Source organism: Acanthisitta chloris, unplaced genomic scaffold (assembly GCF_000695815.1).
Source record: "Acanthisitta chloris isolate BGI_N310 unplaced genomic scaffold, ASM69581v1 scaffold8288, whole genome shotgun sequence".
Classification (NCBI taxonomy): Eukaryota; Metazoa; Chordata; class Aves; order Passeriformes; family Acanthisittidae; genus Acanthisitta; species Acanthisitta chloris.
In genome coordinates this window covers 109,281-124,744 of record NW_008688650.1, presented here as the reverse complement: position 1 = coordinate 124,744, position 15,464 = coordinate 109,281, and the positions used below count along the sequence as shown (strand labels likewise).

At 36.9% G+C, this 15,464-nt stretch overlaps 1 protein-coding gene across 1 annotated transcript in view; it reads left to right on the top strand.

Annotated features, from left to right (window-relative positions):
- CDK14 (cyclin-dependent kinase 14) overlaps positions 1 to 15,464 on the top strand; it is a gene marked incomplete at its 5' end in the record, with an annotated part of 89,825 nt that overhangs the window by 12,287 nt on the left and 62,074 nt on the right. The window contains one exon of the mRNA XM_009081111.1: positions 6,806 to 6,926. Coding sequence (XP_009079359.1) covers positions 6,806 to 6,926 — 121 coding nt within the window. The remainder of the gene's footprint in view (positions 1 to 6,805; positions 6,927 to 15,464) is intronic.

The following is a 15,464-nucleotide window of genomic DNA, read 5'->3' as shown; positions in this document are numbered from 1 at the left end:
ACTTGAATTCCAGATGGAGTCATCCAGAAATAGCTCTTACAGTCCTGCTTTTAGTTGTACAGGCAGGGATCATGGTAAGTTGTTAGTTTCATACACAATAGCCTGCAGTAAGTTGTTAACTTCTGTGGTCAGTGCATGGTGGGCTATTACATGTCACCAAATTGGACATCCCTAGCTCGCAATTCATCTCCATACAACACTTTTCCCTTCAATCACTTTTTTTGTTCTTTTCTGAGTTCCTTTGATTTGTTAGGGGAAAATCCTAATGCTGAAACATTTATACCTCAAAACTGTAGGAAAGTATCTGTTACCTTTCTTGTCTTCAGCAAGTTCATTGCTCACGTCTTAAAATTCCACATATAAAATGTTATTTTTGTTGTTATTGTAATTATTATAATTGTTACTCAAATAATTGTCCAGAATTGATTTGGCTCATTTATTCATAGCTGCTTCCCAGTTTTCTCTCTTTTCTCAAAGAACATTAAAATATTCTAAGATGCATTACCTCTCATTTTCAGTGATGAATTATTTTCTGCCTGTTTCTCCTTTCTAGAATTTCCTCCCTGAGCTCTGCAGATCTTTCCAATTTAAAACCATCTGTTCAGCCATTGTTAACTCTTTGCTTCAAACCTAATAACTTCACTGTGGAATGAGAAATTCTGACATTTTCACTTACAGTCTTATTAGCAAAGTGGTGTGTTCCTGCTAGGATGTTGTTAGGAGTAGAGGGCATCATATTCTTAGAGATTTTTTGTGAGACAACAAATTGTTAAGTAAAAATCCAGAATCTGGAAAGCAAGATTTAAATCAGTCAGTTGTTAAGGTACTGTGGCCATTCTTACTATGTCCATAACTAATCCAGATCTTTTCAGTAATGCAGAAACTATCTTTGATGTGAAATTGCTAACTGTCCTTGAGTCCTGTTAGCTTTTGCATCTGTGTGAATGTTTACAATGTTGGTACAGTTTATTTCCTCTTTTTTTTTCCTGTCTACACTGTTATTTTTCTGCTTCCGGAATAGCAGAAGCAGATTGAATATATTCATGCTGACCCAAAAGGCCATGGGAATAGATATATTTTCCTGTTGTCTAGAGTGGAATGTATAATTTTTTTGCATTTCCATGCCACTTTTTGCTTAGAACCCAATTTTTAGTGTGTTTCTTTCTGCTTATAGACAATGAATTAATTTGGCAGTCATGGTATGTGTTCAGCATTAGTGTGCTTTTTCAAAATATGTCAGAATTTTTTTATGAGGATCTTAAAGAAGGGAAATAAACAGCTTTGTAGCTAGGATGGCTTTCAGTCAAATCAGCTAAAGAGATTTTATAATATACAACCAAGAGCTGAGCTCTTCCTTGTATCCCTTTTTTCTACTCCCTATGATCCTTTGGGTGGCTCAGGATGCAGAGGAAAGAGGTGATGATGAAAAAGATGATGCTGGAGTTGTTGGAAAGAGAAAAACACTCTTCACTAGTGCTAGACTCATTCTTTGTGGCAGCAGGAAAAGTGTTTCTCCATCTTCCCATTCTGTAACTTGTGTTTGTCAATTGACAGGTGAGTCCCATTCACAGACTAGAATAATTGTTATCCGTGTTACTGTAAGTGATTGTCTAAAGACATACATGAGATAAGATTTCTTGGGAAAAATGGTCTTTTATTAGAACAACTGATAACAGCTGGAAAAACTGAACAGGCTGAGGCATGCATTCCTTTCGCCTTACTTACTGCTCTCTGCCTCTTGAAAACTGACTCCTGCACACCAGTTTGGAAGACTAGTCATTGCTCAAGTGCATTTTGGGAATACTAATTTGGGATCCTAATTAGACTCTCCCTCATAGTGAGTAACTTTTATAGATGAACAGCACTACCATAAGCTAGTGGTTATATTAGGACCAGGACAGTAGGATATTGTAGATAATTTATCTTATTTGAGAGGAATTTAACTCAGATGCTTGGGTAAAGCTGCATCTTGGAGACAGGTGCGTTCAAGTAAACAGCAGAGGGACCTAAAGGCTGCAGGACACTTTTGATTGCCAAGATCTTGCTTCATTGAAGCAGTGTCAGTGTTTCCACCCATTTTACTTCAGTTTGTTATCATTCAGGTATTCACTGAATAAATGGCCTTCTGTTGGAAAACAAGTAGCTGAGCAAATATGTTAAGTGAAGTTGGCAGTTCATGATCTACAATAGAATGAATTAACAACATTTTAATATCGTTACTGAGTCATAGTTACGGTTCAATAAGCCATTTACCTCAAACTTTAGGTAATTGTTAAATAAACAAAACAGGAAGCTGAAAATGGAAGCACATAAAGAATCTTAATCGAGGAAAATCAGAAGAAAAAATTCACCTCTTTTTTTTTGTAGTATGCTTGCTAGAGCACTTTTTGATATATCTAAATCAAAATAATAAGCACCTCAACACATTTAAAGCATAATAAAAAGGCAAACCATGCACATGGTTGGTAAGCCCTTGTTTTTGCAGACGTGACTGGTTTTCTCATTTGCAGGATCATATTTGCTGTGAACAAAGGCTTCCTGATTGTCATATGAAGTTGACTAGAAAGCTGTCCTGCAGCTAGAGAGATATCAAATATTAATATTTGTGCTCATGTAGCCAAAGGTATGTGTATTGGATAGGTCTTGAATCTTACAGCCTCTTTTAAAAGCCAAATACAATTTAAAAATTACAGTGATAAATCAGTGCAATGTGTTTTGTCAATAACTGATGCTGTAAAGTCAGATACAACCTCTGAGTCTAAGATAAAGCCAGATGAAGCAGACACAATTGTGTTTACCAAGGAAGGAAATATCTTCTCTTTTTTTCTTTTTTTTTTTTTTTTTTTATTTAATTAAGTTCAGAGTAGGAGGCAGCAGGAGTTCTTGTGTGTTAAAGACACGGACATACATAGGCATAGATCTTCACTCTATATTTTAAATACAGGGCTTTGCAGGGTATCCTGAGCTGTTGTTTAATGAATGAGTTAAAATAAAGTTGTGGTTTGTGTCACAGCACAAATAGATGATGTCATGCAAGCCTTGCAGTATGTAATGCATCAGAACAGTTTCTTCTTTCATTTTGGATAAATACTGACTTCTAGGGCCATTGCCTGAAGAACATTAAACAGTATCTGTCTGTCCCATGATTACACACAAGTTCCCCAGTGGGTCTGACACGACCTTGCTTTTAATAACTGGGCCTTTTGCTTGGCTTCATTCTTGCAAAATAAGGCTGCAACAGCAGGACATGTGTTGACCTTTCATCTTTTGGAAGACATGGGAATCGGAGAGGAGTTCGCTGCTTGTCAGGAGGTTCTTCCTCCACCTTCCCAGGCAAAAAGAGTGCTCAAGCAGAAATATGTAAATATTGGGTACTCACCTGGTGATCCCTCCATTTACCTTTTGGCTTTTATGCATGCTGGCCATTAAGGTTTGAAGTTTTGATGATCTCCTGTAAGCTCTGTCTTTTTAAAACAAGATTGTCGCTCTTCCTGTAGTGTAACCATGGAAACAGACAGGGAATCCTTAAAGAAAGTGATCGAACATGCTGTGTTAATTAATCCTACCCTTCAGTTTTCTTTCAGTTGAAGGATGTGGTTAAATAAATTTTGCATGAGTAAGCATATTTGGATGTGCAAAGGGATATAAAATATGTAGCAAATTTTCTTGCAGAAGGGTATCTGAAAAAGCCCTGGTAGCTGTCATTTATTTGCATCTCAAGCATCAAAACAAGAAATGCAGTATCTTGTTGGTGTTTCATATATATATTTTGTTAGCATTCTTTTTGTACTGTAAATATAGCTGAAAGATGAGAGTATTTTTTTCATGTCTCAAGTGTGATGAGAGACATTTGCATTAATTTTGAGTCTTCGAGTGAAAGTGTTCATAATTGCAAATGCCTTCGTTATGCAGAATGTTATTCAGAAAAAGCAAAGGTTGCTCCCTCCCTGAGAGAAAGCAGCTCCTCTGAGGCATTAGCCTAATTCAGGTCCTTTCAGTCCTACACAGGGGGAGTGACTGATTGAACAGTGGGACTGTGCCAAATTTTCCCCTGCTTTCTGTTGGGTCATTTAGTTTCCAAAGAAGTGTATGTGCCCAACTAGGAAACCAACTGGCCACAACTGAAAACATATGGCCTCTACCCATAAGCCTCTTGTCGTGGTTTAACTGAAACCAAGACAACTCTTAAACCCAATGATGCTGTCTGATGCCAGTGCATGGCCTCAACTTGCTTTTACAAATTAAGGCTTTGTTTGTAACTTCCTCCCTTCCAGTAACAATCTTCTTATAACTGAGAAACCAGATGCAGCAGCTAACCTTAAAGGAGCCTTTCATTGTGTGTAAGGAGTGAAGAATGGATTAAAGAAACACATTTAGTTGCCCAACAGGCTTTGAAAATCAGATGAATTTTAGTTAACCTGGACTGGATTAGAGGTGGAGGTGATCTAGAAGCAATATGCTGAGGCAGCACCATGGGTGGCATTCCCAGCAGGATGGGAGGACTGCTTCCATGCTGAACAGTCACAGAAGAGGAGGAAAGTTGTGCTTGGGCTGACTATAACACTTGTAAAGCTCCATTCTGCCCAGCAAAGTGGCAGAAACTGGCAGGCAAGCATGGATATTGTATTATTTGCAGTATGATTTCTGATATGGCAATTTGGGTACTCATTCCTCCCTGTATGGGAGATTTCTGGAGTGTGTGGATCAACAGCTTCATGTCATGGAAGTCTGAATTTGGTTTTAATCCCACAAGCTCTAAAGCTTTTTGACACTTCCCCCAAAATACATGGTGTTGCTAGCTTCTTAAAAATGCCTTTCCCCTGCCTGCTTATGTCTCTTCTATCAAAGCTAGGTAGGAGACTAGACAGGACATTGTTTGCAACCAAAGTCAGTGTTCCTCAGGCAAGACTCAGGGAGGGCTCAGACAGGCAAAGCAGGATAGAGTAATTCACCATCCAGACCTCTCAAATCCCTGAATAATTTTTATATTGCTTAATATTACTAGATCCATATCCACAAATTCAGGGAATACTGTTTCAGTTTAGTCACATGGAATATAGGTATATATGCTCAGAAACTCAGGCTTGGTAGTGGTTCTATGTGCTAGGAATAAGAACTGTTCAGCAATAAGAACATTTGGCTGTTTCTGGTCTCCTAGAAGCAAAATCATTAATCTGGAGGCAGAGGCACTGTGGAGCACAAGATGTGACCTCTCCTCTGGCTTCTTTGGGGCTGTACCTGGCCAGCCCTGGGTTGTCTTTGTGAGCCAGCTTATTCATCAAGCTGGTGGCCAGGTGCACATATGCAAAAAGAATGGAAGTCTGAGAACTTTGAGAAAAATGGTTATTCATGTTTCAAATGCAATTTTATAAGAAGAAATCATGGCATACAATTCAAATTATTCCCCTACACTGGTCTAATTGCTATAATCAGCTGATAATGCAATCTGCTGGCAAGATTTGCCATCATTACTATGGAGATATATTCACTGAGACTAACTGTTCTTAAATAGCTTTTCCAGTGTGTTAGGAATAAAGGGGCAAAGGGCTCTCATCTGTACTCATATGTGGATTCTCATGTTGCTTATTTCTTTCTGTGTGTATGGCTGCTTCTTCATTTCTGTAAGACAAAACCTTCTGTTTTAGTAATTTCATTTGTTTTGTGAAAGGGAAATGTGTAGTTCTTTGTTTAAGAAGACACAAAAAACACCCACTGTTTTAGTAATTTCATTTGTTTTGTGAGAGGGAAATGTGTAGCTCTTTGTTTAAGAAGGCACAAAAAACACCCAGTAGTGCATTCTCCTGATTTCCATTACTTGTGCATGTCCAGTGTTCCCAGTGAGGGAGAGGATGGTCTCAAGGCAGTAGCTAGGAGCAAGTAATTTGAAAAAGGCATTTGCAGGCCCATGATGGGAACTGTCACCATAGGCCTGAAAATTTTTTTCCAATTCCTAGAGGAGAGTCTCTTGTGTAGGAGAAGCATCCTTGTTTAGAAAAGTATACTCTCTCCTTCCAGTTTTAGCATATGAGAAAAAAATAATCTTTTTTTAGGAGAGACCCTAATTTTACATTATGGCTGTGTAGGAATGTGAATTATTTTAAATGACTGACAAGCTTAAAAGACAATTACTGTAAATACTGTATCTTTAGTAGGCCACACATTCCATTGAAATGATTTCTGTGCTTGGTGCACTGCCAATACATGTTTGTTGAGAGAGAAGAATTTTTCACATACCATTTTCTGGTGTATTAGTTCTGTATTAATATTTATTTGAATGGTAATATGTAAGTGTGTCTACTGCTATCCAAGATGCATAATCTTGGATAAACAGGGTGGGGTTTGCAGTGTAAGCTGTGGAAGGTTTCCTTAGGCTTCCCCAAAAACCCAAATCTCATCTGTGGCATCACTTCTCTGGGAGTTTTCATTTCCTTTTTCTAAATAACACTGAAATTAAATGGTGTCGATGCCAAAAGATGAACATTTAATGGAAATGAAAAACTTTATTTGTCTTTTATTTAGGTATACCACAATGTATCTTTGCATCTCTTCTGGGCCTGTTGTTGTCATTATGAAAAGCATATTTTATTATCCCTTCATAATATTCATAGCTCTATTTAGCCAGGTACTAAATGATAGATGCTACCATGTTCTTTCATTAAGTAACTTCAGTGCTAGAAGAAAATAAGGCTTGCAACATGCTGTCAAGTTATGTGATGTGTGCTCGTGTATACTTTTAGGATTGTAACTATACAGCAAACTATTACTTTGTTTTGTTTACATTAATTTATTTGTGTTTACCCCACAGGTCTTGCAAGAGCTAAATCAGTTCCCAGTCATACATATTCCAATGAAGTGGTAACCCTATGGTACAGACCTCCAGATGTCCTTCTGGGATCAACAGAATATTCCACCTGTCTTGACATGTGGTAAGTATAGAAGACAAGACTTTATGTAGATACTTTAGCTCTTGAATTTTTTTTTAGACATGTAAACCAAACGTGTAGAACAGTGGTACAGGTTTGAAAAACATGTATAGTGACACATGTGGTTCACCCAGTATCCTCCTAAAGGAATCCCCTCCTGCCACTGCACCTGTTGGCAGTCAGTAGCTACTGTTGACACAGCACTAGAAGATGCATTGGTGCTTTGCAGGAGAGACTGAGTTATTGCTTGACCTTTGTAGTCTTAGTGTGGTACGTTCATGTGATATGACACTTGTTTTGCAGAAGATAAGACTTTTGCCATCCCACCTGTAGCAAGGAGAAAACCAGAATTCTCTGGATGTGAGAATACAGTCTCAGTTTTCAACCTGCTGTACCTGTTAGCAGTAAATCAGTGTGTGACACATCACTGAATAGTTTTCTTTCAAAACTACAGATTTTATTTTGACTTGCAGATTCGAAAGGGCAGATTAATTTGTACAATATATAGCACCTTGGTGTTTTTTGACATCATTTAGTCCCGTGTTGAACAAAGAATGTATTTGGGGTTTTGACTGTTAAAAACCAAGGCAGAGCTTCTTTATTTATCCTGTAGGTTTTGAGGGCACAGGATCTTGGTAATCTATACAAATTCTGTAATTATAGGAGCATCAACTGCGTTTGAAGCAATACATATTGATTGAAGAAACAGAAATAGGTAATCTATACAAATTCTGTAATTATAAGAGCATCAACTGCATTTGAAGTAATACATGTTGATTGAAGAAACAGAAATGTAGAGAAAAAGAACTTTTCCTTACAAAGAAAGTCTTATGCTCTGGAATATGTTTGGGTTTGTTGTTTTCTCTTTTAATGTGCATTTGACTTTTTAAATCTATACAACTTGTTCATTTGAGAAGTTTCAGGAAAATACCATGATTTTTTTTGCAGTTTGCTGAAATATCTTTATTTAACATAGGCAATATAAAGTTAGAATTATGATTATGTTAAAATCTAGAGGTAAGTGTAAGATAAGGTTAAAAGTACCTTATGTTTTCATAGAGTGGGTGAATAATACTTTTCAAGATAATCTTGCTGTGTAATACTGATACTGATGACCTAGCAGGAATATTTATTTTTTTTGCTGAGGAAGGGAATGAAGCATGACAATGTTGTGTGTAGTCCTGTAGCTGGAATCTGATAATTTAGGATTAAAACCTTCATTTTCCAGAAAAAATCTCATCTAGTTTTTCCCCATAGCACGGTGAACTCTTGACTCTTGAGGGCAGGAGTTAGGAGCTGCAGGATTGTTTCATTTGAAGGGGTTAAACAGTATAAATACTAGAATATCTAATACTGAAGAGAGTGTTTAATATAATTGGGCCTCTGGCTGCTGCAGTCCCTTTACCTGTAAGGGGAGGTGAACCAAGAGGCAAGAATGGGAGGGTAATAATGCAACTGCATCAGGGAGGAAAAGGCAGCATATGCTGTATCAGCTATCTGGTGTTCTTCAGACCTCTTCTCCTCCTCACAGATCTAAAGTCTTTCTGCAGATCCTTCTGCATCTTAGCTTCTCATCTCTCCCAAAACTATTCTGTTTTCCCAAAGATCAGGTTCAGCCTGGTGTCTTCACAGATTGTATGCAATCTTGGTAACCCATCTGCTCCTGATGTTTTGCAATCACCTCTTTCCTAAGATATACCTCAGACACCCTCAGCAAGCAGCTCACCTTGCTTGGGGTGAGGCAGAAAAACTGACTGAGAGGATGGAAATAACTGGGAGACATAAATAGTACTTTCTGCTCATCTTCTCATAGTTCCCTCTACAAGTGTTCAGTTCATGAGAGTCACATGTCTTTGTGGATGTCTGTACATAGATGTGGCAATTTGTAAACTACAAAGAATATATGGAAACCTAAAGAAATTTTTGAATGCTTTAATAGAGCAAATTGTGCAAAATGTACTCTAAAATGCTTTTTTAGTTAAAAGATGCTTTGGATTTTTTTTAACATTTCCTGATTAAAAGAAAAAATTGCACTTTGAAATTAAGGGTTTTTTTTGTGTGGGTTGTTTTTTTCTTAAACTGAACAAAGGATTTATTAAACATTTCTGATTATTGCTGAAACTTTTTCCACAAATAAAAATAGTTCACTCAGAAGTTTCAATAGCTTGTCAAAAATAGATCTTTTAACATTCTTCCCAATAATGGTTTTAGTAAAAGAGCTATTAAAAGGTCCAGTCAAACTTTGTGGTGTTACTGTGATAAAGATCAAATTAAGTCATGCAGCTAATAGAAGCACTTTAAACATGCTATAAATGCAGACTGAGCATTTCCTTCATAATCATATGTTTATATTCAAATTACATGGACAGCAGGGAAGATCGAGGAAGGCCTCAAAATGCTAATTCAGCAATCTAGCTCATTATTTCATTTTCTGACAAAAATGATGCAAGAATATTGGGGAAGAACACAGTAATTACATCTTCAATGATATCAATAAATGTTTTCCTCTTGCGCAGAGCATTTCATACAGGTCTAAAACAGATCCAGACAGTGAGGGACAGAGGTGATGTGTTCTGTTTCAAATGAAAAATGATGTCATACTCCCTTGTACTCGATTTGTAACCCTAGCAATATTTTTGCTGGCCTGTACAAACTGAAGAACTAGGAGAAGCTTAGAAGAAAGCCCTAGTAATACAGTTTCTTTCACATGGCAGCAATTTATGTAGAGGCTCAGCTACTGCCACATCAGAAATCAGATTAGAGAAAATGTGTATTGTGTGTGACAGAAGAGCTTTAGATTTTTTTCTTCTAGGCTTTGCTGGGTTATCTGAGACAGCACTTCCAGTTTGATTGTGAGAGGTGTAGTTACATGTTAAGGTCACTTATGCTTACTTGGCACATCTAACAGTGTGCTCTGCTGGAGCACAGGCAGGCTTGAGGCTGTGCTTACACAATGCTTGTACATAGCTGGTCCATAATTACATTTAAACCACTTAGTGGCTTCCCAGAGTGGGAGGAAGGGAGACATGGAGAAACCTGCCTACCATCAGATTCCAAGATAATTTGGTAATTTGCTATCAAAAGTGTGTTTGTAACATTAGCATTTTTATGCAATTACTGGCATTATGTCCTTATGGCAGATAGTGTGCACTCCTGTGTCATTATTGATGATCTACATGATGACAAAACTAGGCAGCCACTTCACTAAATATTTAAATAATGTTGAGGTAGAAAGCACAGCTGTTTCCTCTATTTAGAGAGAAGGGGGAAAAAAAGATGCAGGGCCTTTGCTATAGCCATGATGAATGACATTTCATGGTGGTTCCCCAGGAAGGGAAAGCGAGGCTCCTACTGAGTAGAGGACCAGCTGCATGAAAAAAGAGTCCAAATATTAACCACTGGACAGTGGCTGGGAAGCAGGTGGCAGAGGCTGCAGGCTATTTTTACACTTCATTTGCTGGTGTAGAGAATTAGAATAGTAACTAACAGCTAATGATCCACATGCAATGTTACATTCTCCTGCATTCTTTTTTAAATAGCCACTGGCGATAAAATAATATTAATGAAGACATACATGCATTAGGGGTGTCAGGCTGGTGATGGAAATCAATGCAGTGGCCTTTGTGATTTACTGCTGACAGCGTTTGATACAGCAGTATTATGTGAATGTATTATACTACCCACGACTGCTTCAAAGAGTTGTGATAACCTTTGATATAGATTTTTTCCCCCTCCCCTCTTGATGAGGACTTACTAGTTGCTAGGAAAATGGCTTTGCATTGCCTCTGGTGTAACTTGTCCTAATCCTTGAATTTTACAGTCCTTTGAAAGTCAATGCAAGGAAAATAGGCTTTGACACATAAAGGGTTTATGGGTTACTAAAACCCATATATAAAGTAACACAGAAACATAGGGGGGAAAAATATCCTCAAATTAACCTATTCTATTTGTTCCTTACAGGAAGAGTATGGTATTAGTAAATGAAGCAATTTAAACAGGTTATTAAATTCTTTTTGATTCTGGTAATGCATGTGCTGCTGCTACATCTGGGTTGCTTACATCAAGAAGTCACTAGGGATATTTTTATTTTGAAGTGCAGCTGGCTTTAAACTGTGTTTGCTAACACCTGGTTATTTTTTTGCATATCCTGTTGTTTTGCCTTAAAAAAAAATACACTCTTAGTACAGGTAACCTAAGCAGTTATGGGCCAGGATATATTTTGAATTCACTTCTATTAATTAACTTCAGCTATGTTTAGTGCTGCGGAAGAAATAAATTAAACTAGGCCAGTCAAATGTTACGAAATTGCTTCTTAAATAACTGTTACTTAACACTGTAACATCTGGGTTGATATACATGTTTTCAAATCTGGTCTCAGTTTAGGGAAACCTCTTCATACGGAGCTTTTCTTTCCTATTATTAGAAAAATGAATGGTATTTTTTTATACATTTTTATACACTTTTCACACATAGCCTGCTCTGAGTATGGATTTGAGCACTCACTGTAGTTCCATGTGTGCTTTCATGAATATTTGACCAATGAAAGCCTACTATGGTAATTAAGATATTTATTGCATAAAAATGGATCTTGTCTTAGACACAGGTGCACCAAATGATGTTTTTTACACAGGAGATATTACAAAGGCATCTTTATCCTTTTTTTGCTATAAAGGGTTTGCAAGGAGAAAAATCTGAGAGCAGCAGTCCCAGTATGCCCTGAAGAAATACTTCTTGGGGCCTAAGAGAAAACTGCATAGGGGAAATTAGCTCTTTTGCCCTTGATGTTCTTCAGGATTATGACTTCCACTCTAAAGAAATGCTGATATATGTAGGATTAGGGTATTAAGTTGATATTGCAATAACTATCAAGGTGTTTTTAATTAAACTTCTCTCATTGTCAGTGAGTTCTTCAAAAGTTTTATCAGCCAAATTAGCTTTGGATTGGAAAATTCTATCCGGTCAAATTCATAGAAACATTTTGTGTGAGAAAACTCTCTGGGAAAGAAAAACTTATGGGAAGAGCATTTCTGTTCCTATCTAAAAACTACTTTTATCCATGTGGAACATCAGATTTACTGTTACCTTTTCGTTGCTAGGAATATGTTTCATGTGTGTAAGGAAAGTACCTTATAAAGGTATCTGGATGCAGAAAAGAAAACCAGGAAGCACATGCTCAACAGGAAAGTATCTCATGGCAAAATGTTGCTCAAGTTTGAGGAGTATTTTCTTGAGCTTATTTTGCTCCCTGCATAAACAGAACAAGTGAGTCCAATAGAAAGATTCTTGCAAAAAGGGATCATGTAGATTTTGATCCTTCATGAATATATTTCTTGATATAGAAACTGAGCATTGCTACAAAGCAAAACATATTTCTGGAGCTTTTATTTGTAGGTAGCTCAGTGACAGGCAAGAGCATGAGAACTCTATTAATTTGTAATTGCAATTGCTTCAAGTCTGACTGTAAAGAAATACTTTGAGCTATTATAGTTTCAAGTAAATTAGTTTTCATTCATTGCATCTGCTTCTTGCAGAAACTTTAGTGGGTTTTGTCAGCATGGAAGGGAAATTTTGATTCACTCATTGCTTCTCATATGAGAACTGCAATCTGTTTGCCTTATTACTGCTATATTTTTATCAGACAGTATCTCCCATCATATGTTTCTTTTCACGTATCAAAGAGGACTGGTCATGGAAGACAAATTCCAACCAAGTTCAGAATTTGTGGCTGTTCTGGCAGTGTGCCACTCTAGAATTAAATCACATTCATGTCAGTTAAGGAGACAAAAGTCCCTTGCTTTTCATTGCTTTCCCCCAAAAATTGTTTTCAGACTTCTGTTCATAAGCAGGATCATATAGGAACGTGGCTGTTTTTCTGAATAAATCAGACAAGATAAAAATCTCTGTGCCCTTCCAACATGTTGCATATTGCTAGGATTTTATGGAAGAGGCTCCAGTAGTACATCTTTATGCAGCTGGGTTTTGAGGGGGAGTGTGTGTGGGTTTTGTGTTTGGTTTTGTGTTTTGTTTTGTGTGGGGTTTTTGGGGTTTTGTTTAATTTGTTTGGGGGGTTTTGTGTATGTCTTTGGTTTTTGTTTTGGCTTTTTGTTTGGTTTTTTGCTTGTTTTGTTGGGGGTTTTTAAATTCTAATATATTTAACAGTACAAACTGTTTGGGAAACTTGAATGAAAACTCTTCTGTTCATTTTAATTTCAGAATTCTCACTGGGGTATTGTGAAAGCAATTAGTTGGTTTTCATAAAATACCTTCCCCTTGTGAAGCCAAATCCTGCACACTGAAAATGGGCTTAAGGAACAGAAAGAAGCCTTATGTGAAGAACTGTCATAGGCGTTTACTGTGAGGGCTCTGCTGTTATCATCTGCACTGAGCCTGGGCACAAATTTCAACAATTTAAAACATACATAGTAAGAATATAGGCTTTTTATAATCTTGATATTTTAGTGTAAACTAAAACTTGGTTTGGAAACAGCTCCTCATTTTGAATTGTGCCTGTAATCTCTTACAGCTCCAACAAGAAAAATCATATTAACTGAAGCAAACATTTTGAATTGTGCCTGTAATCTCTTACGGCTCCAACAAGAAAAATCATATTAGCTGAAGCAAATAACCCTAATAACCTTTTATATATTATGCTTCATCAAAGCTGCTATGCTAGGTTTTTTTAGAGTGTTCAAGTACAGATAGGCTGGAGATTCTTCTTATGCAATAAGGGTCTTTGTTACACAGAGACAGGAATGTGAATTCCTAAGCCAAACGTATAAAACCAACTCACCAGAAAGCAAGTTAATTTTAAGAGAATACCCTCTTGAATTATAAAAGCTGTGCAGGGGAAAGAAAAAAACCAAAAAGGTTCCTGAAGTATCCAACTTCATTTTTACAGGCTTATTTAATATGTCAATTCAAATGCAACAGTAGCTCATTTAGTAGCTCTCACTCTTCTGTATAAGGCTGTATGGTGACAGCCAGAGTCCCCAGAAACCAAGCAGGACAATAAAAGAGCAATATTAGATGGTATGGCCACATATAGTCTCATCAATATAGCAATAGGTTTAGTCATGCTTTTTGTCATCAGAGGGTAAACCACCCATTTCAACATTAAATGGCTGTCACTTCTACTTTGCAAGGTTATCTGATACTGTTGCATTGGAAAGATCTCTGAACAAAGTCTGAGCATTTGGCTTATTTATCCAAAATCAGAAGTCCTCTAAAGAGAGTAGGAAAATCTGAACTGAATACACTGAAATATGTTAGGGTAATATTCTTTTGTCAAAAATTATTTTTCAGATGCTGCCTCAAAATGTCACTGTATGCTGAGCATGCACAAATTACACCTAAATAACATACCCTTGGATATTCATGCACATAAAAGCCTGTATTTCATATTTCAAGAAGTAATCTTTGCATCACACAAGCCAGAGATGGGAGTGATGTGTGAGATCATCTTATCATCTGCTGTTAATTCAAGTCTGTTTCCTGAAGAATATTCTAAAGTATCTCAGCTTGTCTAGTTTTACACAACTATGACTGTGTTTCAGTTGTATAGCACAATTGTTAATTTTATTTCCCTAACACCCCAAAATTTTTATTTCCTAAAGGCATTCTACTATTTCTAGTTACACTATCTTGGATCTACCTACAGTTCTGGGAACCATTAAAATTGTAATCTGTTCTTCCTTGTCCTTCATTTTGCTTAATTTTAAACACAGAGTAATCACATTCTCCTTGTCCCTTGGGTTTTCCTGTAGCCAAGAATGACATTGTTCTCTTAGTTTTTTCCTCACAAACCAGTTTTTCTGGCATGAAAATAGTTTTTGCTTTGCTCAAAAATCTCTCTAATCTATTTAAAAGTTTGAGGTCTACAAAAACAGGACAAAATTTCAAGGGCTTATAGAGGCTTTCTTTCTTTTCTTGTTCAAAGTGTGTGCACTTATGTTTTGTGATGCAGTGATTTTTATCACAGTCTCAAGTTTCTACTTGCTGTGAGCCTAAAATTCACTGATAGCACTAAGACATCTGAAATACCATCCAGCCATCTTGATGCCTTTATGTATTATTATGTCTCTCTGGGTATTTCCTATCAGTTCAATGTCATATTTTTTTGGTATTATTATTTTCCTTTTTTTAAAGTATTTGTTTAACTTCTCTTTCTGTGGACATGTTCTTCAACGTGCTGAACACCCTAACCTTTTAAACCAAGCATATGCTTAGTTTTCAAGTAGGCCAAGGGGAACAGCAGTCCTCTAGCTCAAATCCTGAAGGTTGCTTGTGTTTCCCTCCTCAATTATTTTAATAACTTTTTGATTTTTGTATTAGATGTTTAGTAGACTCCAGTACTCCTTCATTCTCATTTCAGCTTGTGACTAAGTGAAGTGCTAGGTTATACAAGAGTCCCAAGAGATGTAATTGGATTCTTCTTTCCAAGCAGGAAATTTCTCTTCAGTGTTATTTGCAGTTCTTGCTTGATTTTTGGCTCACACTTGTGTCAAACCCACTAAGAGTGGAAAATTTGATAAATAATGTAAA